At 36.7% G+C, this 27,133-nt stretch overlaps 1 protein-coding gene across 1 annotated transcript in view; it reads left to right on the forward strand.

Annotated features, from left to right (window-relative positions):
• Window positions 1-1,013: 1,013 nt before the first annotated feature.
• Window positions 1,014-27,133, forward strand: part of Vlet (COMM domain containing 10 protein valette) — an 88,917-nt gene continuing 62,797 nt past the window's right edge. The window contains exons 1-2 of the mRNA XM_090401690.1: window positions 1,014-1,240; window positions 21,339-21,429. Coding sequence (XP_090257816.1) covers window positions 1,209-1,240; window positions 21,339-21,429 — 123 coding nt within the window. The 5' untranslated portion in view covers window positions 1,014-1,208. The remainder of the gene's footprint in view (window positions 1,241-21,338; window positions 21,430-27,133) is intronic.

The following is a 27,133-nucleotide window of genomic DNA, read 5'->3' on the forward strand; positions in this document are numbered from 1 at the left end:
ACGCTCGAATGCAGGACTGTGCGCCTGTGCACCTGTAGGCCTTGCTCGAATGGAAGAAGTTTGGGATGTCTACAATCTGATCATTATGCCTAGGAGAAGTGCAAGATACCAGAAATCCTACTTTGGGAACCAACCATGGCAAAAACCACTTTCACCCCCCCCGATCAGGGAGCGGTGTTTCATCAGAAGATGAAACTCTCGTTCCGCCTACAGGTTACCTGACATCTCAAAGGAGTCCAAATGTTCATCAAGGAGTCGTCTGGTATTTCCTTGAACTAGTCAGAAAAAAAAAATCAGCTAACGCCTTTTTATTCCCGTATACGGGAGTAGGCGAGGCCCTTTAGCCCTATCTAACTTTTGGAGACTGAGTGGGCAGTTCAATCTCCACTGGTACCAATCGGAGATAGATGGCCAAAGGCTATCACTAATTAAGCGGTACACAGTGAAGAGAGACGGCTCAAATGTGCCGCCATCTCGTGGTCCCTAACCTTAACACAATATATTTAATGTCTGAAAATAATGTGGGTTCTGCGGTCGATTTTCTTGAGTTTACGGGACGAAAAACCCGAGTTTCCGGGAGGGAAAACCCGCTTGCCCGTGCCAGAGATCGACTAACTCGGGAACCGGTCGAAAAAAGGCTTAGAAAAATTTCCTCTAGTCGGCGACTAGATTTGAACCATCAAACCCTTTCTTCGTGCGGTCAAGCGCTGTAGAGTGCAAACGCCACTTCTACTAAGCTACACAGGCTCTGAACTAGTAAGCTGTGCATTTGTGGCGGCTATTTCTACCCGCCACAAATCGCTGTGTTGCCACAGCTCCGTTTATGAAAATAAACCACATTGCGGGAGGCTTATATGGTGTTCCTCATCAGCATATAAGTGGCCGATCGATATCTTCACACTTTGCACATTTGTCTGTAAATGATTATTTTTAACTGTAGTTTAGATTATTTTTTATCTTAAAAACATCCGCTAGATGGCTTGTTGTTTGGAAATGACAAAATTTTCAATGTTTATTTACTGAGAGGATGGGTTCTTGCAGAGATAGCGGTGAGAGTATTTTAATAACCAATCGTAGTGTTATCTCATTTACATAGAATATGGGTGTTGTGTGAAATTAACTCGCTTAGTGATGAAAGAGAAATTTTGAATATTATCTTAAATGAAAGCAATTCTTTAATATAAAGGGAAGTATAAGCAAAATTGAATATGGCTTTACCGATGTTTGTGTTAACTCCCAGGTTAGTATATATGTTTGTGTTAACTGCCAGGTTAGTGTGTGCGGGCGTTTATATATATATATATATATATATATATATATATATATATATATATATATATATATATATACACACATACATACACACACACACACACATATATATGATATAATTGATTTTCTCAGCTAAGAGATATTTTTGAAGCGGATTAATGATTCTAAGCCGAGAGATAAAAAATAGAAACAGTTTTATTTTAAGTAAACTGCACAACTGGTTTTCGTCTTCTTAGAAGATGAAAACTAGTTGTGCACCTGCAGAAGTCTTCAAAATATATATATATATATATATATATATAAACGCATTTTTTATTTGTTCTCATTAGTGAATATACGCATTTTTTTATTTGTTCCGTTAGTGAATACACTGAAGTTTAATCATTAAATAAATACATTTTGGGCTACTGACTGGAGTAGGTAATCCATCACACCAAAACATATGTAGGTAACATATATATATTATTATTTGACACCTCCAGGGAGTCCAAGGACGTACTTTACAACTCTGTCTCAGCCCCTCATTCCACCAACTACAACTAACCACAACAACACTAATGCCATCTACCGCCCACCACCACTAGTATTTCTATAATCACAAACAGCCATGCCCACGGCGGGATTCGAACCTGCAGCCTTTTTTTTGGCTGGAGAGTGGATATGCTAACCACTTGGCCAGCCAGTTCAAACATTCTCTAAAATGTGTATGTTTGAAACTCATCTATGATGTGGAGAACTATTACGAGGGCCTTTTCAGGAAGATGAGCCCTGGTCTCATATGAATCTGGTACTGTTTTTCATCTAAAGAATGCACTAATTCTGTTAGAAGAATACATGCAATTAACTGACATAGTACATTATGTGACCAGATATACAACATTATTCTGTATTACACAGCATTTACTGGTCCTGTACAGCAAAACGTACGGCATTTGAAATATTTTATTTACCTTAACAGAAAGAATAAACTATGAACATACATTAGTTGTTTATTCTGAGGAACTTTTTCATGTCAAATTATTTTTTGATTATATGCCAAACTTTTAAAGTTTGACAAAATTATCATCGCCAATCAATGTAATCTAAATTTATGTAATACCAACGTTTTATGTTTTGTTTTTACTACTATAATTTACATAGTGTATGTTTAATGCATGTAATTTGTATTCTGTTTTGTAAAACTATTACCTATTTTTACTATGCAATTCACAACCATCTGTAACAAATGGTAACTGGGATAATGCCCGTAATAAACGTTATGATTGTTATTATTATCATAAAACAAAGTTTAGATATGATATCTTTTGCTTTTAAATTTCATTCATGAAATAAACAATTACGCATGACAGCCAAAGCTGTATTCTCCCTTTTTTTAATAATAAAGGTAATTTAAGTTATTGTTAGTTTGAGGTCTTTCAGTACTTCACTCATGTCGTTACAAAATTGATTGTGGAGCAAAGGAAACCACGAAATGATATATTGATCATGGTTATAGTAATGGTAATTTAAAGAATGATATTTTGTTGCATGTTTCAAAATCAAAGTTTTACCTGTAGACATAGTATTACAATTGTTGTTTTTGATATCATTGATCCCAGGTATTCGCAGAAGTGATACTTTGCTATATCTTTTTTTTTATGTGTTTAAAAATTGGAAAGTTTATAATTATTTTAAAATATTTAATTATTTTTTAATAATCAGGTTTAAACCATGTCAGTAAAAAGAAAACGAAGGGATTTCAAACTAACAGATAATTTGAAAAAAAGAGTATTCATTTATTAAGGAGTATGAACAGGAGGGATATGTTTCATGTACAATCTGTTTGGGAAAATTTTCTATGACCTCTGAAGGAAAGAAAGCGCGATATCACAAGGCATTTAGCTTCTGATAAGCATAAGAAAGCTCTACAGGCAGTTTCTTCATTTGTAAAGATGACCAATTTTTTCCATCAAACTGAATTTGGGATGAAAGAAAGAGAATTAGCAATTGCAGAGGCTGTGTTTTCTTTCCATACCATATATCACAATCAAACTTTTAGATCCATGGACTGTACAACCAAACTGATCCACAAATTATTCGACAGCAAATTCCCATGTGCAAGGACAAAAGCAGAAGCTATCATCAAGAATGTATTAGCACCACATGCATTGAAAGAGCTTGGTAAGGAATTACAAAATATAAACTTTATATCTGTTTTTTTCTGATGCATCAAACCATAAAAATGTAAAACTTTTTTCTACTATCATTCATTATTTTGATTCAAAAAGTGGTGTGAAGAATAAGATTATTGATTTTGTGTGTCTACCTGGGGAAACTACATACTTAAGGAATTGACAGCGTACACTAGAAATATAAATTATATCAACTTTAATATATACTTTCCAATATTTTCTGATATGGCAGGAAATATTCTACAAACAGAGGGGACAGCCATGGGTTCACCACTTTCCCCACCCTTGGCCAACTTCTTTATGGAGACTTTTGAAGAGAAAGCCTTAAACTCTGTCCCACAAAAACGAACCATATAGCTTCGCTATGTTGATGATGTGTTCACTATTTGGCCACATGGCTCTGACACACTCCTCTCCTTCTTAACACACTTCAACAACCAATACCCCAGAATCAAGTTCACCCTGGAGAAAGAGAAAACAACAGCCACCCTTTCCTAGGCACACTAATCACCTGCCAACCTGATGGAAACTTGGTTTTCTCAGTTAATAGAAAACCCACCCATACAGGCAGATACATTCACCAACAATCTCCCCCCCCCATCATAACAATATGGAATTATTAAGATACTATTCAACAGGGCAAAACTAATCTGTTCAAATGACCAAGCCCTAACTACTGAACTAAATCACATCCTTAACACTTTCTCAGCCAATGGCTACCCCCCCCTCCCAAACCAAAAAAATACTAAAACCAGTTATCCACACACAACCCACCTCTCCCTTCACAAAAAATATTATCTAAATCCATCACCATTCCCTACATCCGAGGCAGCTTGGAAAAATGAACAAAATCCTAAAAAAACATGACATGACCTCTTGTTACAGACCATATAGAAAATTGGCATCCCTTATCCACTCCACTAAAGACCAGCCACTTCCCCTAGACCTACCTGGTGTATACCAGGTCCCTTGCAGCTGTAAATTGTCCTACTTTGGCCAAACAGGCAGGATAGCATATATCAGAATCTCAGAACACAAGGACTATATCCGATTTCACCAGTACAGCCACTCAGGGCTTGCAGACCATGTTCTGGATACTCGCCACAAATAAGGTGGAAAATAGCCACAGTAATACACTGCAGCAAGTTCAAATATGAAAGACTATTCATGGAATCAGCCTCAGCCCTTAGGAACATGCCAAACCTCAACAAATTTGGATGCATGAGACTGTCACAAGTTTGGGAAACATATATCAGAAGAACTTCAGCCCAAAGGCCAAGAACACCTAATATAGCCCACCAGGGGGCACCATCAGGACTTTAGGAAAATGGTAGCTTCCTCACTTCGTTTCTCATTTGCTGTTATGTAGTACTTGCATGCACGTGTCTTTATCTTAAGTTCCCATGAAGATGGCAACGTGACGTTGCCAAAATATCGGAAAGTATATATTGATGTTGATTTAATACAATTCCTTAAGTATTTAGTTATCATGTTTAACCAACATATAAGCCTTTCTACAAGAGTTACCTGTGGAAACTGTAGAGCTTATCAGCAATTCTATCTTAATTGTTCTTGAAAAAAAAACAATTTATTTAAGAAGGTTGTTGCATATTGTGCTGATCATGCAAATACCAATCTTGGTGGTGTAGCTAGAAAGGGTATTAACAATGTCCTCACTATACTGAACAGAAGTTTAGAGCAAAATATTATTGGAGTAGGTTGTGCAGCTCATATAGTTCACAATGCCATTCAAACTGCTGCTGATCTTTTAGCATTAGACATGGAGTCTATTGTAGCAAAAATTTATAGCCATTTTTACATTTACGCTGTCAGAGTAGAATCTTTGAAAGAACTCTGTGAAGAAGCAGAAGTTGAATATCACAAAATACTAGGCTACAGTAAAACTAGATGGCTAGTTTTAATGCCTGTAATTGAGAGGATTCTGAAATTATATAGTCCATTGAAGTCATATTTCTTATAAGTGTCCAAGAATAATTGAACTCTTTTTCAATGATAATACCTCTCAGTTGTGTGTAACATTTCTTCATAGTCAGGAATCACTATTTGAGGCAGTAGTCAGAAACATTGAAGGAAATGATTGTACAATAACAGAAGTCTCAGAGGAACTTGATATGCTAAGAGCAAAATACAGAGAATGTCTCAAATCAAACTACGTTCCTATTGGCATAAGAAGAGATTTAAGAATTTTAGAAAATGAGGGAAGCATAAAAAAAATTTATTTCTCATGTTGAAACTTTTTATAGTAACTGTTTGGAATATTTGGACATGTGGTCATCCCAGTTCCTGGAAATTAAGACATTTAAATGGGTGAACCTTAAAAAGTAGGATATCATGGCATGATTTTGAGGCATCATTGGAGTATATAGATTCTAATTTTGGAAAAAAATCATGGAATATATGAAAATAACCTTTTTGATGAGGTTTCTTGTTTAAAGAAGTATATAATTGCTTCAAAAATTGAAGAATGGAAGGAGAAAAAAAACTCCTACAGGAGATAGATGGGTTGAGATATTTGCATTTTTTGAGAAACAAAAAGTGCCTTATGGTAATATAAAAAAAACAGTGGAATTTGCCCTTTGCTTACCTGGGACAAATGCTGTTACAGACAGAGTATTTTCAGTTGTGAATAAATTATGGACTGCAGAGAAAAAAAACACAATTAAAATTTGAGACAATAAAGGCCATTATTATTGTGAAATATAATATGGTTGATTCCTGTGAAGATTTTATGAGTGAAATATCAGGATGATGAATTATTGAAAATAATTCATTCTTCCGAAAAATATGTTTAAATTGTTTATTTGAAGAGTTTTAATAGATATTCATTGTATAAGATAAATATGCTTCGTGCGATATTTACTTTTGCATATATTATTAAAAATTTAAATAAAAGTTGCTTTTAATAAATATCTATTGCATAAATAATATAAATACATTTTTTGGGGGGTATTTACTTTTGCGTCCATTATCGAGAATTTAAATAAAAATTTCTTGATAGTTTAGCAGTAACAATATTATTAATGAGTAATAATAACAAGAATAAAAGCAGAATATTTTATTGAAAAGGTATGATTATGTTTCTGTTGGGATAAGAAGAAATACAGCAATTTTAGAATATACGCCTGGAGGGAAGGCAAACCTGCAAAGCAGGAAACAAAAGTTATGCAACCAGTGGAACGTGTCCAGCATTGGTCCTTGGAGGGAAGGCAAAACCTGCAAAGCAAGAAACAAAAGTCATGTAACCAATGGAACATATCCAGCATTGGTCCTTGGATAATCTGGTCACTATTTCAGGAAGATGAGCCCTGGTCTCATATGAATCTGGTACTGTTTTTCATCTAAAGAATGCACTAATTCTGTTAGAAGGATACATGCAATTAACTGACTTAGTATCTAGTTGCTTGAGCTGTAATTCAGAATGACTTGTTTGTGTACATAATTCAACAACTATAATTTCTGACTAGTAACCAATTATTGCATCCTCATGCTCTTGGATGTATTCACGTAAATGGGGAGAATCCAATCACCTTGAATGATGATGATGTTTACTGATGGCGTTATTCAAGAATGAATTGATTACGATGAAATGAGATGTATGTAGAGTGAAATTAGATGTATGGTGGATACGAATGGAAAGTGCAGCAGAATAAAAAGAAAGATAATGGTGAGAGTGAGAAGAAGCAAATGACTCAGGAATGGCACTATATTTTCTATCATTAAAGGTGTGGTTGATGACAGGGTGCATAAGGTATGTTTTCCAGGAGGGGGAATAAACGGGTGATAAGGCACTAGATATGAGAAGTAAGCATGTGAGAGAACTAGTGTAATGAATGATTTGTTTGGGTGTAGGAAGAATGTCAGATTTGATCATCAGCAGATTATTGAAGAGAGTGAAAGACGACAGTTTGTGTGTTGTCCAGGTACGAATGAGTTATGGTGGAAAAGAAAGATATTGAATAGAATGTTAGTCGAAATGTGTGAAGAGAACAGAGTACAGTTTATGAATGTGTGGGGTTGTTGAGGGACAAATGGAACTGTATAAGTGTGATGGACTGCATCCGAATGGTTTTGGAGTGAGTCATTTTGGGAGGTTGCTGTTGGAAGGAAGGGTGATGAGTGATGCAAACAGGTTATCAGTGGAAGTCAAAGATTATGTGAATGAGCAGGAGAGTGGACTAGGTGAGACTGAAGTGGTTGTGAATGGAGAAGAGAATGTGAAAATAGGAAAGCAAGTTGAATAGGGCCAGGGAGGTCAGGGGGAAATGGCATAAGGAGAGTTAGATTCTGAAAGGATTAATGAATACACGTATGTGAATGGTCAGGAATACATGGGGTTTAGTCTGGGAGACTGTGTGGAGCCAAAGATGAACAGTCAGGAGCAGGTGAGGAGTAGTCAGATGGGGAACAACATGAGTAGAACTCATTGTTGACCAAGAAATGATTTATGTTTATTTATGAATGCTAGGAGTGTCAGAAATAATGGAGATTAAATTGTTGCATTTATTGAGTTTATGTGCCTGAAAATAGTTGGAATAAGTGAAACATGGTTGGATGAGAATAATATCTTAATGGGAATAAAAATGAAGGAATATGACATTTTTTGTGAAGATTGGAAAATCAAGAAGGGAGGAGGAGTGCTAGTGATGATAGAAAAGGAATTATTTTCATGCAAGGTTGAGATATGGTTTTGAATCGATATAGTGTGAAGTGGGGGGGGGGTGATAGAATGAGATATATGGTGAGGTGTTGCTACTGGTCACAGAATGTGGAGACAAAGAAATGTCTAGGTAACTTGGCTAAGTAAGCATGTAGAGGGTGATGATCATTATGAATGTTTTCGACTACAGCAGTATTGATTGGAATGAAGAGATAACATCAGGGAATAAGGAGAATGAATTTCTCGAGTTCTTAAGGGACAACAATCTTAGCTTGTACATAATGGAGGGAACACAAGTATAAGAATCTTAGATCTTGTTATATTATCGGAGGATATGATTGTGAATGGAGTGTCCACTCTTCCCATGGTTGGAGAGAGTGACCATGAAGTGATCACCTTGGTGGCAGCCAGTCACATGAGAACTTCTATTAAGAAGGGATATATGTGAAACTATAAGGCTGATGATTACGGAAAGCTCAGGAGATAACTGGGTGCAATAGCATGGAAAGAGGAGTTGAGTGGTAAGGATATAAATATTGTGTGGGCATTGATCAAGAGCTGTTTAACAGCAGCAATGTGTGAGCATATTCAAATTGTAAAAAGGCTAAACAAGGTAGGAGTGAAATGGATGAATGAAGAGATTAAGTGTAAAATCTGGAAGAAGGCCGGATTTAAGTCCCCCGTTACAATTAGGTCATCTTGACTTGATGTCTGCTGTATTGCTTTTTGCAAATCTGTATAGAACTCATCAATGACTTTGATGATGATGAAGTTGGTGAGTATACTCGAATAATAGTCAGTCATCCAATTGATTTTAAATCTTGCTTTAATTATTGGGTGAGATAGGATTGTAAGACTATAGAAAGTTTTGAGCCGTTAGCTTTAATATAAGTGCTACTTCCTCTTGGTGTTTGTTGTCCTCCCTGCCTGAAGTTAAAATTTTGTATTGTCCATGGTGAAATTCTCCTTTTCCAGTCCATCTGGTTTCGTAGAGTCCAATCACTTCCCATCTGTAGTTGTCTAATTCATGCAGTAGTATTTCCAATGCTCCTTCCAAGTGAAGGGTTCTTATGCTCCTTGTTCCTATGCTTGTCATGTTTTCCCTGTCTACTAGGTGATGTTTTGTTTCAATAACATATTTTTCACCTTCACCCTTTTGGTTCCCTAATAGTGGGCACGACCCTTGTTTGACCAGGCAATGGTCAAGCTGGCATGCTTCTTTAGGTTGGTTTGAATTCATTCAATTTCAATGGCTGTTTCATCAAGTGTCAACCACCACTCCTTGACATGAATTCAGCCACTCCTAACATGGAGTACAGATGCTGTTTGCAGCCGATTCACTGAATACAGTTGCTGCTTTAGATCACCATATCTTACTACCCTCACTAGTTTATTTTTTTAATTATTTTTATTGCTACCCTCACTTATTTTCTTATTAATTTAATAATGCTATCAATAACGATAAGTTGATATGCTTGATATCAACTTTAAATTGATATCATGAGTTGATATGCTATAGCCTGGGTCTTCATCTTCACTCGACATAACTTGTTTACTTTGAATTTTAGTTATTTCCATTAAGTAATATCTTGCAATGTAAAACTGTGATAGTGATTGACTTGATTAGTCTGCAAAAATGTTGAACCTGAAATGAATTCGTTCTTTCATAAGAACTATCTGTTCATTCTTGAAACATAACTAAGAGCAGATTTGTAACAAGAGGAACTTTATATCGCTTTTTCCATTGAAGGCGAGTTAGCAGTTTCATATGGGGAAGGAGTAGGGATTTTTCTTTCAGAAATTTGGATTTTTCATCTCATGTATAGGTAAATTGGCCAGAGAATATAGTTTAAGACCAAAAAAAGTACTATTAGTAGTAGTTGGTAGCATTTCGTGTACAAGGAGGGAAGATTAAGTAGCTTATGTGGTTGTTGTGTGGAATGCCCTTCTGTGATGAATCCTTGTGACTCCTTGGAAGTGTCACATAATAAGTTAATACTTTATTCACAACTTTATTACAAAACTCAGTTAACAAAATTCATTTCTCTTATTTTTTTATTTATTTATTTATTGGGGGACAGCTGGTAATCTGAATATGGGTAAATCAAAACAGCTGATCACCCTACCTCATCTGCTTGTGATCATATCTGGTGAAATGGTGTCCATGTAATTAATGATGATTTTAACAGTAGCATTGCATCTCTTGCTTGCTCTTTTATAAAAGCATGGTGAAAGTAATGTTTTTAAAAAAAGGTAATACAGTGTAATTTTATTGAGAAAAAAGTGTGAAGATACAACTAAGTAAGTTTTTATGTTGGGCCCATATATGAAAAGTTGATTGATCAACCTGTAGTACATTAGCACTGTGTAAGGAAAGAGCTTTGCAAAAGGAGGTGCTTATTCACATTAGATCTGAAGGCCTGTACATTGTATTCCTTAGTAAACAGAAGGGAGTGGAGACTGTTCCAGAGTACTGCAGCAACAAAATGAAGTAGGACTATGAAAGGATGTTGGATGGCAGCTGCAATTGTTTTAGTGGATTTGGTCGGGAAAAGGAGGAATTATTGATGCTAGCCCTGATGAACATTTACTATGGAAATGTTGAAGACCCATGCAGTAGATACTAAATGACTATGTGAGAGTGGTTGTGGAGTGAGTTAATAAGAGAATGAGTCATTAATAAGTGATTGCTCTCTTCTGATTTGTCAAATATTTTTAGGCAGTTCTTGAGAGGCAATGCCCCAGATGTGTGAGCAATATTTGATAGATAGGCAAATTTGTTATTTGTACAGGGTTAATAGCTGTTCAGAGGTAAAGTAATGCCTTCAGTGAAAGAGGAATCCTGTTTTTTTGGATGCTGAGGAGGCAGTCATTGTAATGTGTTTATGCCAAGGAGGTATCTTGATGTCAAGGTAATTCCAAGGAGAGAAATCTCATCTTGCTTAGAGATTTAGTTGTTGACAAAGGTAAGGCTGGGAGAATATGGTTCTTTTTGTGGGAAATAAGGCAGAACTGCATTGCACAGGCATTTAAATTCACAAGGTTATCTGAGCCCATCAAAGAATGGTTTAGAGATCAGAATTTAGTTTGCAGCAGTTGTTGTTTTGTGAGTTGTGGTGGTTTGTTTAATACAAGGGTTAAGTAACCCTTGTATTAAAGCAAAATATGTATCAGATTGGTCAACTTTGAGTATGTTATTGATATATAGAAGAAAGAGTGTGGGCGAGAGGACATAATCTTGTGGGACCTCAGAATTAGTTACATAGAAGATTGAAAACTATCCATCAGCATCACACAGTGTGTTTCCAGTCAGAAAACCAGCAACCCAATTGCAGAAGTCATGGGACAGACCAAATGATGGGAGTTTACTTAATTGACCCTGGTGCCAGACGTTGTCTATAACTTAGGAGTTATTGAGTGCAACACTTGGGATTTTCCAAACTTTTCCATGGTACTTATCCATATAATAAATAATATATTTAGTTTAATCCTTTATCCAAGTGTGAGCAAACAAAGTTTGCACCTGAAAGTATCTTCAGGACTGGGGTAAAGCAAGCTAACATCACTCCTATCTGAGTATCTCCCATAATGCAAAACACATCTCCTTGCAGATATGTCTAATGTTATGCATTAAGGGAAGGGCCACTACCCAGACTAGTTTCGACCTTTATTGAGGTCTTTTCAGTGGGAGATACTGAGACAGGAGTGATGTTAGCTTGCTCCACCTTTGCAAGGAGTTGCCTGGTGTTGTACCACCTTACCCCAGTCCTGAGGATACTTTCAGGTGCAAATTTTGTTTGCTCACACTTGGATAAAGGATTAAACTAAATTTATTATATTCTAACCAAGTAAAAAATAAACTTTCAACATCTTTCTCTAAATCCAGAGTAATTTATTAAAAAGGTGGCACACCATTTGGCAACTCCTATAGGTAGAGATGACCTTGCTAATGCTTCTGGCTGGTATCGCCACTTGAGCCTGGCTCCCACTGAAGAGCCCTCAATAAAGGTCGAAACTAATCTGGGTAGTGGCCCCTTCCCTTAATGCATAACGTTAGACATATCCACAAGGAGATGTGTTTTGCATTATGAGAGATACTGAGATAGGAGTGATTGTTAGCTTGCTCCACCTTTGCAAGGAGTTGTCCTAGTGTTGTACCACCTTATCCCAGTCCTGACGATACTTTCAGGCGTAAACTTTGTTTGCTCACACTTGGATAAAGGATTAAACTAAATTTATTATATTCTAACCAAGTGAAAAATAAACTTTCAATACTTATCCATCGGTGAGCAGATCACCTGTTGAATGCTATTGGTGGTCGTTTATTAGTTGAATACTTTCAAGGTAATGTAGGAGTTGGGTGTTGATGTGTTTGTGGTTGGTTTGTCATTTTCCTTCCAGTTATTGCCAGAGTTATCATACTTATTCCTTGCTGAAAATATGGTCAGGCTGGGCTTTGCACACTTGATTGAGCAGAAGTGATTTTGAGGTCATTCACAGCTGCCATTAGTTCTGATGCATTTGCCAATGTGTCACAGGTTATTACTTTCACCAGTCAGAAAATTTCCTCCGATCCCTTCTTTTGTTCATAGGTTGGAAATGGTGGCATCTGGTGGTAAGTAAATAAAATAATAGGTTTTATGCTTTCTTACCACCTGTTCAAGAATATGTTCATTCCATTTGCATTATATTCTATAAAGTAGTGGGAAAAAATTCAGATTGAAATGTCCCAGAAATTTATGAAATTATATTTTCTGCTACTAAAAATTATTTCAAAAATTACATATTATTCTTTTTGTATACTTTGTAAAGGTATAGAGTGGTACCTATAGTGTCAATTTTTTAATGTCATGATAGGTTTATATTCTTATTAGAATCTTAAAAAAAAACAGGCAAAGCACAAAACAGTACTTTATTGAACCTTATTTTTTGATACTCTAATTGAACACATCGTTTACAACTTTTTTATGTATCTTTTACAAGGCATTTTTAAGTGGATGTAAATAAGTCACATCACTGAAGTCACATCACGTTTTCTAAAGGCTTTTCCATATAGCATGTTTATACACAAAGTAATGTCTTTGAAAATGAAACATAGACAAGTTTTATTTTCAGACCATACTAAAAATAATAGTATATTAAATTTAACATCCATCACAAGCATAAATGAAGTAGAAAATATTGCTCATCAGTCTTCATCTTTGTGCTTTTCAACTTATTCCAGTAGTTTAATTGGAGCACATCTAATATAGGGTGTTACGTCTTCGTACTAGCCCTGTTATTATTAGTTATCTTATTTACTTCTCTTACTTATTCTCAGCTATTCTGTTGCCGACAAATTTATTCTTTTAAGTCGACTGTGCCAGCCGGCAACTGAATTCTGACACACAATTTAAAACTACTGAAAAACAATATAGGGATCAAGTAGTTTGCAGTCGTGTCCCCCTTTCTTAGTTGCTAATGGATTCCCCTACTAATTATGCATGGTCTGAAATTTAACAACTGGTAACTCAATTCTCAGAACAATGACAGACTCATGTGGTTTGAATTAAAGAAATACATTTATTTAGACAAATACATATATACACTACAGTTAGAAATTCCAATTCTAAAGAGTCTGAACCCTCCCCCTTTTTTAAGTTAATATATCCAAAAGGTTTACTCTAAAATCTTATACTAGCAATCTCATACCCTTCTTTGTGTAACTACGTTCAGGTTCGGTTAATTTTTACAGAGTTGCTCAGTTCCCATATATAAGAATAACACATATACATAGATATATTCTACAATCCTAATATGGAGCATATCAGACGTACTCCGTCTTGCAAATTTCACATGGGACAATATTCTCTCTTATGCTCAGGCTTTATCCCCCCCCCCCAAAATTCAGTTAATATTCAAATTTAAGTTTAACACAATGATATAAATGTTTCTTCCAACATAAACAGTCCGAAACCTTGGTTCCCAGTTCAGCTTAAGCTTAGGGTGTCACTTGCTCTTTAGACGTAGACAGAAATGTCCAAAAAGAAAACAGTTCTTTAGATACAAAATGGAAGTTGACTATATGGAGCTCCTTAACGTTCTGTTTCTTATACCCTCTTTGGTTATTATTCAATTTTAATACGAAAGCTTGCACCTTACCATTCTCGCTTTTCTGGTAGTTATTGGGACTTCCTTAATTAGACCTCCAGGTTTCCTCACCGTATATTTCTTATGGCGTCTGCGACACACTTCCATTCTTTCGAAAGAGGTTCACCTCTTCACTGATTTATACGTTGGCATGGCTAACCAATGGCTCTTTTCTGGAACTCTGGCCGCATTCCTCAGTTGTGGCTACGGTCGACACGGCACGCACGCAACGGGAAAATGTTGCTGGGTGCGGCGGCAAGCTTTACAGCTGTCCAGCACTTGGATCAGGAACCAGGAACAGAAAAACGAGAGCGATTGAATTATGCGCCGAAACCTATATAGCTAATGTGAGCACCCTCTCTTGGTGACTACTTCATGCACATAACGGCGGCCGATTGGTCACCGCAACTCCGAACTGTTTTTTGACATGGCTCAATACATATATCATCTTATATACATCTTTCAGCATTTATACAAATTTTTCCTTTGTTAAATAATCCACAAACATTATCTATTTAAGTTATGGGTTTCTCAAAATTCACTTAATATCTACTAGAAAAATGGTTAGACACAGTTCTGAGTTACCAAAATGCACATTTTCTTCTGGAGGCATAAGCATGTCCATATCCATGACTTTTAACGTTACCTTATGTTGGGTCAGAAATAGGATGACTCATTAAAAGTGAATCAGCACTTTTTCCGACGCAACAAAGCCCCCCCCCCCTTATCTAAAATTTTACTTTAATGAAGTTACAGAAAAATTTTGTACATTTTATCCCCCTCCCTTTTATTTTAATATAGGTTCTTTTATCTGATTCCATTAGTTGCTCAACACATATGAGTGGCCTTGCTCTCTACATTGTTTATTTGGAATTGTGCACCTATCACTAGTTTGGTCTTCATTTTCTGCCCCTTTACAGGTATTAGTCAGCTTTTTTCTCGTGATAAGATCATGTATTTCCTCGATCCTAAATTTGTCTTTTCTATTTGGACCATTTTCAGTGCACTGAGAATTCTCGTGCTTAGGCGTGTCCTTCCCCTTTCCATTCTATGGCTCTGATTGGCATTGCTTGGATCCTTTGTTCGAAGGAACTTAATCTCCCCTTTGAGGTAGTTGCAGGAGAATCCATTCTTCCACAGAAAATCCTCCCTTAAAATTAGCCCTATGTGGGAGATGGAGCTCTTTGGTAGAATCAAAAAGTTTTGCCATGCATAGAGTCCAAACTCAGGTAGTCCCACCTTCAGTCTCACCACTTTAGTAGCGTGTATTGGGAAGGGGGATATCCCTAAGATCCCAGTTGATTTCTTCAGATGTTTGATTCTATTCTCCACACCACGCCCAAGTTCATTGATGTGTTTTTCAGATATTATAGAGGCTTGGGAACCAGTGTCAATTAGTGCTTCAAGATTTCTCCTGAAGATTTTTCCTTTCACCACCATTCCGGGGAAATTTTTATTGCCCTGTTCCCCCTTTTTAGTGGATTATCTAGCACACGTGAGCGATGTTGCCTCTGGTCGGTATCTGGTTCTACGATCATTTTGTGCTATAAAGCAATCTCGAGCAATATGCCCCAACTTGTTGCAGTTGAAACACCTGGGAGACTCTCGGCAGTAGTTTTTTTCACACACTTTCTCTGAGGACAAAAGGGGTCCAGTTCTACACTTGTAGACAATTCTTGCAGCTTCCTCATCATGTGATCCATTTTCTCCAGCATGGGTTCTACACTTGTAGACAATTCTTGCAGCTTCCTCATCATGTGATCCATTTTCTCCAGCATGGGTTGCTGTAGTCTTTCAACCTCGTCGCTGACAATTTTCTTTACCTTTTCTTCTTGCAAAGAGGTGAGCATTTGATTTTTGGCTGGATCAGTTGTTAGCTGATTGATCACGGCATCAAGACGTTCCACGAGTGGTCTTTGTATCTTCTGTACCTCTTGCCTGACTATTGATCGCACTTCGTCAGAATTACTAGCACCTATTGCAACACTGTAAATTGACTCAGAGTTGCTTTCTTTGTAGTCTTTTAATACCCCTTTTTATTTCCCTTTTTCTTCTGTTTCGTCCCTCACAGGGTTTGGATTCTTGTCAGTATGCTTGTTTTTTCTATTAACATTAATGTGACTGACAGAGGTTCTGGGATAGATGTCTCCCAACAACTGTTCCCTTTCAAGCACAGCATCATAGCATTCCTTTAAATTTTGTATCGTCTTCCCAGATGCAGTCTCCTTTAGCTCCTGCCTCAAACCAATTCTAAATATCTGGAATACAGTTCATTCCAGATGTCATTTTTCTTCGTCAGGGACACATAATGTGTTTGCAAATGTGATCATCCTATTGTGATAGTCAGAGACACTTTCCTTTTCCTTTTGGGTTTTACTCTGGAGCTTCCATAGGTTAGGCCCTATGTTTTTTGTTTTGAAAAACTGGGAGGTTAGGATCTGTTTAAACCTCTGATATTCCAGAGTTTCCTTTAATAAGGGTGAGGAGTAGAGAAAGCTTTTTGCTCTTCCAACCAGTTTACTGTGAAGCAGTATGATTAACTGGAAGTCACTCCATCGCCCTATCTTTCTGAGCTCCTCTATATAGTCAAAATATGCCTCCACATCGTCAGATTCTTCTCCAGAGAACTGAGGGAAGATTTGTTGGGGGTTTATGATTTTAAAGAACTCTGGGTCGCTCATGTCGGTTGTAGTAGGTAGGGACATACTTACACTCTTAGATTAACACTTTATTCTTAACTCAAAATTTCACTACTATACTTTCAATTCTTAAATGAGTTCTGTTTCTGAGATTGAGATCAACTTATTGTGCACATTAAATTTTCAAGCACATCTTGTCGACTGCTGCGCCATTGTTATTTCTTGTACTAGCCCTGTTATTATTAGTTGTATTATTTACTTATCTTACTTATTTTCAGCTATTCCGTTGCCGACAAATTTATTCTTTTAAGTCGACTGCGCCAGCCGGCAACTGAATTCTGACACACAATTTAAAACTACTGAAAAACAATATAGGTATCAAGTAGTTTGCAGTCGTGGTCCCCCTTTCTTAGTTGTTAATGGATTCCCCTACTAATTATGCATGGTCCGAAATTTAACAACTGGTAACTCAATTCTCAGAACAATGACAGACTCATGTGGTTTGAATTAAAGAAATACATTTATTTAGACAAATACATATATACACTATAGTTAGAAATTCCAATTCTAAAGAGTCTGAACCCCCCCCCCTTTTTTTTTAAGTTAATATATCCAAAAGTTTACTCTAAAATCTTATACTAGCAATCTCATACCCTTCTTTGTGTAACTACGTTCAGGTTCGATTAATTTTTACAGAGTTGCTCAGTTCCCATATATAAGAATAACACACATACATAGATACATTCTACAATCCTAATATGGAGCATATCAGACTTACTCCGTCTTGCAAATTTCACATGGGACAATATTCTCTCTTATGCTCAGGCTTTATCCTCCCCCAAAATTCAGTTAATATTCAAATTTAAATTTAATACAATGATATAAATGTTTCTTCCAGCATAAACAGTTTGAAACCTTGGTTCCCAGTTCAGCTTAAGCTTAGGGTGTCACTTGCTCTTTAGACGTAGACAGAAATGTCCAGAAAGAAAACAGTTCTTTAGATACAAAATGGAAGTTGACTATATGGAGCTCCTTAACGTTCTGTTTCTTATACCCTCTTTGGTTATTATTCAATTTTAATACGAAAGCTTGCACCTTACCGTTCTCGCTTTTCTGGTAGTTTTTGGGACTTCCTTAATTAGACCTCCAGGTTTCCTCACCGTATACTTCTTATGGCTTCTGTGACATACTTCCATTCTTTCGAAAGAGGTTCACCTCTTCGCTGATTTATACGTTGGCATGGCTAACCAATGACTCTTTTCCTGAACTCTGGCCGCATTCCTCAGTTGTGGCTACGGTCAGCACGCACTGCAACGGGAAAATGTTGCTGGGTACGGCAGCAAGCTTCACAGCTGTCCAGCACTTGGATCAGGAACCAGGAACAGAAAAACAAGAGAGCGATTGAATTACGCACCGAAACCTATATAGCTAATGTGAGCACCCTCTCTTGGTGACTACGTCATGCACATAGCGGCGGCCGATTGGTCACCGCAACTCCGAACTGTTTTTGACATGGCTCAATACATATATCATCTTATATACATCTTTCAGCATTTATACAAATTTTTCCACAAACATTATCTATTTAAGTTATGGGTTTCTCAAAATTCACTTAATATCTACTAGAAAAATGGTTAGACACAGTTCTGAGTTACCAAAATGCACATTTTCTTCTGGAGGCATAAGCATGTCCATATCCATGGCTTTTAACGTTACCTTATGTTGGGTCGGAAATAGGATGACTCATTAAAAGTGAATCGGCACTTTTTCCGACACAACAAGGGATTTCAATTAAAATACAAATTATGTTTAAAAAAATGTGAAGAGTTGCAGTTATCAGTTTGCCTTTAGACGGCCTACATACACAAACAAATTACAATTGAGAATGGAAACATCACACAACAGGTGGTGAAATATGGAACTAGGCTACTCTGAAATTTGTAATTTGGTTATACAAACTTGGTTGATCGAGGTCATATAATATATAAGATTGATTAGACCTCAAGTCTGGATTAGCCTATCATGGATTTGTCACTATTCATGTGATCCTTTGTAATGATATCAGATTGCTTCATCAAAGCATCTTCAAATGTGAACACCTGTTCAAAGAAAACTTGGAAGCATTGCTACATTGTCTGAATCTTAAAGCACAGTGATAGATTTGCAAAATTTGGGAGATAGTAATTTTTTACTGCCATTAAATATCCCCTCCCCCATTTCAAAATTGTGTTTAGTTTTGAACCTAGAATGCAAGACTGCATCTAAAAATGCACATTATAGTTTGCTGTATTTGAATAGCACTCCTGTAGTACAGTTGGAACGGTAACAGGACAGACATCCTTTGATTGGAAAAGACCTCAGTTTGATTCTAGTCATTGAACTTTGTGGACTTTTTTAACTGATGATGAGTTAGCCAATCTCATGTGGAGATATCAGGGTTTTGCTCTTAGAAACTCTGTTTTCTCATCTTGTATACAAGCACATCAGCCCAAGAACAATCAGTTAACTAACAAAAATACGATTAGTATTTTTACCTGTTGTATTTTGTGTAGCAAACTCACCACCTATGAGTTTGAGAGTTGTGAGATGATGAGAATTGTGCCTTTTGGTGCCTTGCAAAAGCCATTAAGCATAATAACTTTTGCCTGTCTATGCTTCCCTCTCTTTCTCATCCAAATGGTATAGCAGGGCCTCTTGGCATCATTTTTCTCATCTAACTCCACAGATAATGAAGGCAAATCATCCCTTTCTTTACCTGAAAGATTGTATTTTATGCCTCCTGTAGCCTTCCACCCAGAAAAATATCAGAAGAATTAAACAAGTTGCATTCAATATCACCAGTTGTGCTCAATAGATGTACTCCTGAACCAATATCTGTTCTTTATCATCTATACGGTATATTATACTGACCTGGTACCCATTGTACATCATTGAAGAAAGTCCACTTACAGCCAATTTCAAAAAAAAAAAAGGGGAGGGGGATAAATGCTACCTCGCCAACTATCTACCTCAGTGTAGTCTAAAGTAATGGAAAAGGTCATCAAAAATCTGTGCTATCTGCAGAACTGTCAACTAATCAGCAACCACCAATGTGGATTTTGCCAATCAAGATCCACAGCAGATCTCCTGACCTACATCACCTACCTCTGGACATGTGCTGTGAAAAAAAATTGGAGAAACCTGTGCTGATGCATTTGCTATTTGTATTTTTACCATTATATAAGTTATTTTTTGCAAGAAAACAGGCAAAATTAGTATGAAGGTGTGAATTGGTAGCATGAAGGGCTTCTCAGCGTATTGTCATCTTATGGTCTGCTTCCCTCCTTTGTAATTGGATTGCCAGTTTTCTCTGGTAATTTACTACATCTAATGGTGGAAGGTGTTCTCTCTTCAGTTTCCTGTTAATGCAAGTGTTCTCAGGGCTCTGCTATTTCACCAATCCTCTTCCTTATGTACATAAATGATCTGCTCTCACTGACCTCAAGCCCTGTTCACAGTTTTGCTTATGATAAACTTTGCGCTGATCAAACAGCTTCAAGATCATCTACGATAAGTAATCTAAACACTGATCTTTACACCATCCTGCAATAGGGCAATAACAACAATATAGTCACTGTTTCCTAAACACAGTTTTACCTGTTTTCTTGCCAAAAATAACTTACTACTTCATTTACTTTTCATAATGCTCACCTTAACAGTCAAGACCAGATTTCTCCTCTTGGACTGACTCTTATATATCTGGTATACATTTGCTTACTTTATGCAAATGTCAAATCTGCCCAACCTTGGAATATTGCTCTCACATTTGGGGTGGTGCATATAAAACTTCTCTAAAAACCCTTGATGCAGTCCAGAAAAGAGCAATTTAGTTGATTAATGATCTCCCTCTCTTATAGACTCCTTTTAGCCCATATCACAGATGGTCAATTTCAGCATGTTCTCTTCTACAGTTATTTCCACAGTCACATTTCTGCAGAGCTAACATTCATTATGGCCCCCATTTTTGCTAAACCTGAAGGAACACAAGCAACAGCTGCCTGATATCCCTTTTCAGTTGAACTGCTGATTCACTGAACCTGTTACTCCCAGTAATCTTTTATTCCATCTACCTAAATTCTATGGAACATCTTTCCCATGAAGTATTTTTTTCCAAGGACTAGAACTTCCAACTCTTCAAGAATAATATCAACAGGTTATTTTGACTGTAGATAACATTTATATAAAATATTTTTGTTAATGATTTCATATTAATGAACATTTTGCTATATTAATTCCCAAATTTTAAGCAAACTTGGAATTTGCCAAAGTATTTAATACTTTGGCACTTATGTGTTTTTGTAAATATAGTGAACAGTAATAATTTAAGTGTTGCTTAATCTGCAATATAGTTTATTATTATTATTACTATTATTATTAATTCTCTGTATATTTGTATTCTTTATAACCTAGACTTGAAGTTGCAGTTGGTCTGATTAACCAAGTAGATGATTCCAAGTTTGTTCTGTTGTTATCCCACATCATTCAGAAACTTCATGTTAAGGTAATTTTTGAATATATATTTTAGAATATAGACTTGAATAAAGTGGCAGTGAGCTATAGGAAATTCCCATCTTCACTGTTTTCCTCTCCTCCCCTTAAAGCTTTTTTGTAATCTTTCTGTACCCATTGCATTTGAAAGCTAGGAGACCAGTGAATATGACCTTGCTTTTTGGGACACTTCCATACAGTATTTTCTTGATGACATTGTGCAACTTATGGACAGTTCAATGGATTCCAGCCTTTATTTTCCCTTCTCAGTAGACTAGGAACCACTAGAAGCATAGCCAAAATATTGTGGGAAAATACTTTTTATGTGGAACATTTCTCAAATGATGTAAACTCTGCTTTTCTCTCATTGAAGTATATGCCAACACTGTGACTTCATTATTGATCTGTTGCCATTATTTAAACTACAGCGCTCACTCACTCTTCACCCTAGGTTCATGTTGAGAATGTTGATGAAATTTGGTTGAATCCTTTTCAAGCTAGTGTATTTTAATCATGGAATGATTTCAATTGTAAGCTGAATACAGTGATGAAGTATTAGTATTTCATATCCTTTTACTTTCTCTCCTCCATGGAAAAACCCCTCCATGCCTCACATGGAGGGTGCTGCCCTGTGAATGGTACTGGGCCTATTCATTCTTCCTCTTTTTCTACTTTTCTTCCCATATCCTTTGCTCTACTTCTCCTGAGTCTTTTTTACTATCCTCTTTTCCAGACCACCATCACTGGGATCCAGCGTCGTTCTGTCAAGTTTGCTGTGCGGTGAGACCTGTGAAAATCCAGAAAGGGGGGATCCTAGTAGTCTTGCACTACTTTGGCCTCTGCTTTGGCAGGATGAGTGGTCCTGGATGGTCCAGTCAGGATCAATCAGCTAGTGGGCTTGCTTGCAAGGGTCAGTGGTGTAGCAGTAAGTCTCTCACCCCATGGTTTGGGGTCAGGATCCAAGGCTTGCTGTGGTGCTGGTATAGCGTTCAGGTAGCCCTGTCATTCCACTCCCGAGCACAGTCATTGCTTGCCGGTCAGTGGATGTCCATGTGTGGCTTTGTGGTGGATGGGGAGCTCTGGCACCAAACTAAAAACTTCTTGAGCATCAATTGTTCATCCTCAAATGTTTTAGGGGCCTTAACAAAGTCCCAACCATTGATATCTTTGATATAACATTTATTAACAGAAATAAGAAACAAAAGATATACGACAGTAGTATAAATGCACCGGTGTTTTTAATCATCCATGCAACAAGTGAAAAGACAATATGGAAATATTGTAAAATCCGATGCGGCGAAATTTTGTTAAAATTCTCCAACATTGATTTTACGGAGGTTATTAATCATGCAAAGGAAAAAAAACAGAATTATATATTACTGTATTTTAATAGTTAAATACTGATTGTTGACTTGTAAAGGTAGCTGACTAAAAGAATGACATAGAATTGTTCATGAGTTATAAAATATTGTAATGGTTCAAATTGTACATAAAGTTGATTTAATGTTAAAATCTGATGCAAAATTGTAAAAATAACCGAATGTTAAAATATTTGTACCTCAAGATACAAACATTTAAACAGCATTATGTTGGCGATGTGAAAGTGAACAAAGGTGCTGAAGGTCACTCAGATGTGGAGATTTTGCCGCCAAAATTGAAGGGCAAGACAACTGACATCAGTATGTTTACAGAAGATCCAGGAACCTCCGACCCTAAAACAGAGAACTTCGGATTGTATAAAAGAGGTGGTTAGAACCTCATAAAAGGCTCTTAGTTTTTTCTCTTGCTGCAGTTTGTTGGCCCACTCGGACTCCCGAGATTTTGTTGGAGCATGACCCCCACTAGGTACAGGGAACCCCAGGAGAGGCAGTTTATTCTTCGGAGATGTGTTTCCAGTAATGGAATGTGCCACATGCGACCAGGTACATGGTGCCTACAGTACATCCAGTACCAACGGAAAGCAATGCTACGATTCCCGGGAAAGAACTACAGAGGGACGACTGCCAAGAGCCGATCAGTGAAGGATAGTATTTAGGATGAAAGGAGGCAGTCAGCAGAACCACCATAAATCTTCAAACCTGGCACGACTGTATATGATACTGTTAATTTGTGAGTAGATTCTATTGTAGTAATGCTAAGGTAACAATTAAGCATTATATGTATATCCAATGAATATAGCTCTGCTAAAACAATTGTTAAGTTTTAACAGACCCAGAGGAAGACTTATATCTTGGTCTTCGTCTGGGTTGTTTTCCTGCCAACCTGGCAGAGAACACTTGTTTTGCTAATCTTTCCTTGCCCATTCTGTTTAAGCGACCATACCACCTGAGATTAACTCTGCTAACGCATTCCTGGATGCTGACAATAAGAGATAATTGAGGATGAGTGTTAGCTAATATATATCAAAAAAGAATGTTTAGCCAACGATGTCGTTTGTAACAGCCAGTAATTGCCTAGATTTGTAAATAAGTTATTTAAGTATTGTGAATGGCAGGTCTAAATGTAAAGGTTAAGATTTGAGCTCAAGATAGGCATTAGAAAGAAAATGTTCAGTTGTGTATTATATTGTAAAGTTGTTTATGTCAAATAAACATGTTCATCATCATCAAATTCCTGCCATGTACCCTCAAAGGGTGTACAGGATATGATAGTACTACATGAAAAATTTACACCATTACTAACTTCCTATCTACAATTTTCCTCCAAATCAGTCTGTTAAATGTTACAACTCCGATATTATCAGGACTTATATTTCTGTCTTCTAAGGCACTTTTTATTGTATCAATCTACCTATATCTTGGTCTTCCTCTGGGTCGTTTTCCTGCCAGCCTGGCAGAGAACACTTGTTTTGCTAATCTTTCCTTGCCCATTCTGTTTAAGTGACCATACCACCTGAGATTAGCTCTGCTAACGCATTCCTGGATGCTGACAATGTCAAGTTCTTTCTTAATATCCATGTTTTTAATATGATATTGCCATTGATGCCATCTGTTCATGCATCTAATCTTTTTCAGGACTCTCATATATGCGGTCTCTAGTCTTTGGTCAAGTGTTTTACTTCTGACCCAGCTCTCAGATCCATAAGTTAAAACTGGTTTGAACACTGTCTTATATACAGCTAATTTAGTGTTCTGACTAATTTCTCTCTTATTCCATATGAATTTATTCAATTGATTTCCTACCATTCAGTTTTATTTCTCTTTTTATATATGGGTACTATGAGAGCTCTACTCCAATCATTGGGAATTTGTCCTTCTGTCTAGGCCTTTTGAACTATGCAGTGCAGCCATTTTATACCACCATACTTCATCATTTCTGGTCGAATATCATCTACTCCTGCAGCCTTTCCACATTTCAGGCTTTTGATGGCTTTTCCATACTTCAAGTATGGATATGTATTCTTGACTGTATGCCTGTTGAGTGTTTTTTTACCACTCCGCTGTCATCACTAGTTGTTTCATTTAGCAATTTTTCGAAGTAATTACTCCATACTTCAATGATATCTTTTTTCTCCCATTTTCATGTCACCTTTATCATCTCTAAGTTCTTTTACAGCACTCTTTCCTCCATTTCTAAGCTTCTTCAACAACCTCCAGAATATTTTGCCACCTTCTTGATATTTATTTTTTATGTTCTTGCCAAAGTACTCCCATCACTTTTGTTTAGCCAGTTTTACACAGTGTTTAGCTTTCTTACATTTGTCTCTGTATTCTCTAAGAGCACAAGCTGACTTATTTGCCAGCGACTTTTGATATGCTTTCTTCTTTTCCTTCACTGCCTCTTTGACTTCCTGTGTCCATCATGGATTTCTGATTTTTCTATCCTTGCAGACAACCTCACCACATGCCTCTCTTGCTGAATCAATCAGGGTTTTCTGCAAGGTTTGCCACTGAATGTCCAAGGTTTGGTTCTTGTTCTCAAACTCTTTCATTGTTTTTTAATAATCTTTGTGTATTTTAGTCTACAGTTCACATCTGAGAGCTGCTCAACTTTTATTCGCTTTAAAACTTTCTCAAATGTTATTCTTTTCAATATGAAATTCAATTTTATCCTGCTCAAGACTAAATAGTGATCACTTCCAATTTCAAATCCTCTGTAAACTCTGGTGTCTTGCACCAGTGAGAAAACATCACTATCAACAATAATATAGTCAATGAGACTTTTCTTATTCCTTGCCTCTTCTCTCCATGTGAATTTGTGCACATTTTTATGCTGGAACATGGTGTTAGTAATAACCAGTCCATGTCCTGAGCAGAAATCCAACAAGTATTTGCCATTATTATTAGCTTTGCTCTTTTCTCCAAATTTTCCCAAAATATTTTTGTATGTCTGATAATCATTTCCTACTCTGCTATTTAGATCCCCAACAAGGACCAACTTTTCAGTTTTCATTGTATCAGTTGCTTTTTCTAAAGCCTGAAAAAATTCTTCCACTTCTACCTTAGTAGAACTTTCTGTGGGACCATAGGCACAAATAAGTCTCATTGTCCAGTTCCCCATTCTCATATTTGCCCACATTACTCTACTTGAGACTGACTGCCATTTAAGAAGATTAGCCTCGTATTTTGTGTTGAATACTATGGCTTCTCCTTCTTTTCCTTGATTGTCATTGCCTGAATATAACATTTTGTATTTATTGCTCAGAAAGATCTTGCCAGTTTTTGTCTTTTTTGTTTCAGTCACCCCTATATGTCGATCTGGTACTTATCTAATTCCTCAGTTAGATCCAATTTTTTCGATCCAAGTTAGATCAGTACTATCAACATAAGAAAGCCACTCAGGCTTTCTTATGTTGATAGTACCGATCTTTAACTCTGGTGATGTTGAGTTGGGGTGTGTTTTCAGATTTCTTCCAGTAGCTGACTTTTCGCTGTTTGTCCTGTTTCCTTGGCAAAAACAATGGGGGGCCTTGTTTAACCAGGCGAAGCCCCAACCGGCATGAAATTTTGTCGTGTTGTACCATTTTGTATTTTGGTTTAACCAATAAGAATACAATTTGATCTGCTAAATCCCAAATTGCCAGCCCATCCTCGTTTGTTCAGTATCCCGGTAGATACCCAACAGGGTGCACCATGAGAAGGTGAGGATTGGACATTAGGTCAGAAGCCCTGGTCGGTTCTCTGCATTCCTTTAAAGGCTATGTGGAGGTCTCCTCTCAGTTATACAGCTTTGACCCTTAAGCACCCCATTCTTTTGTGACTTTTATTTTTCCCAGCATCTATTTTTTTTTATTTTTTAAATTTTTGTTTGTTTAAAATTATCGCATGATCTTTGACCAATACACTGTCTCACAAAAACAATCAAACCTTTGTGTCTAAAATAGACAAATTACCATGATTGAATAATTAAGGTTTATTTTAGAAAATGATCTATCCGATAAGTGTTATAACTAATCTTCTTGTGCTATACAATTAATTCAGGATGGCGCAGTCGATAAATAATATAAATATTTTCCTGAATTACATAGCATGGGAGATAGTAACCTGTAAAAGTGAATTGAACTATTCCAAAAGTCTCTTCACTAAAAGTGTGAGCACTTGTATGAAGTTGAGGATTACAAGTGGGGACTAAGTTAACCATTCTCATGCATGTTAGAATAAGGTAAAGAATTATTTAACAGAGAGTAACCGTGTAAGAGCATAAGCTATAGTATAGATATAATAGAAGGGAAAATTTTGAAGTAAACATAGTTAAAGAAAAGAAGAAAATAATACAAA

Source organism: Typopeltis vanoorti, chromosome 12, assembly GCF_054136105.1.
Source record: "Typopeltis vanoorti isolate ZY-2024b chromosome 12, IOZ_Tvanoo_1.0, whole genome shotgun sequence".
Taxonomy (NCBI): Eukaryota; Metazoa; Arthropoda; class Arachnida; order Uropygi; family Thelyphonidae; genus Typopeltis; species Typopeltis vanoorti.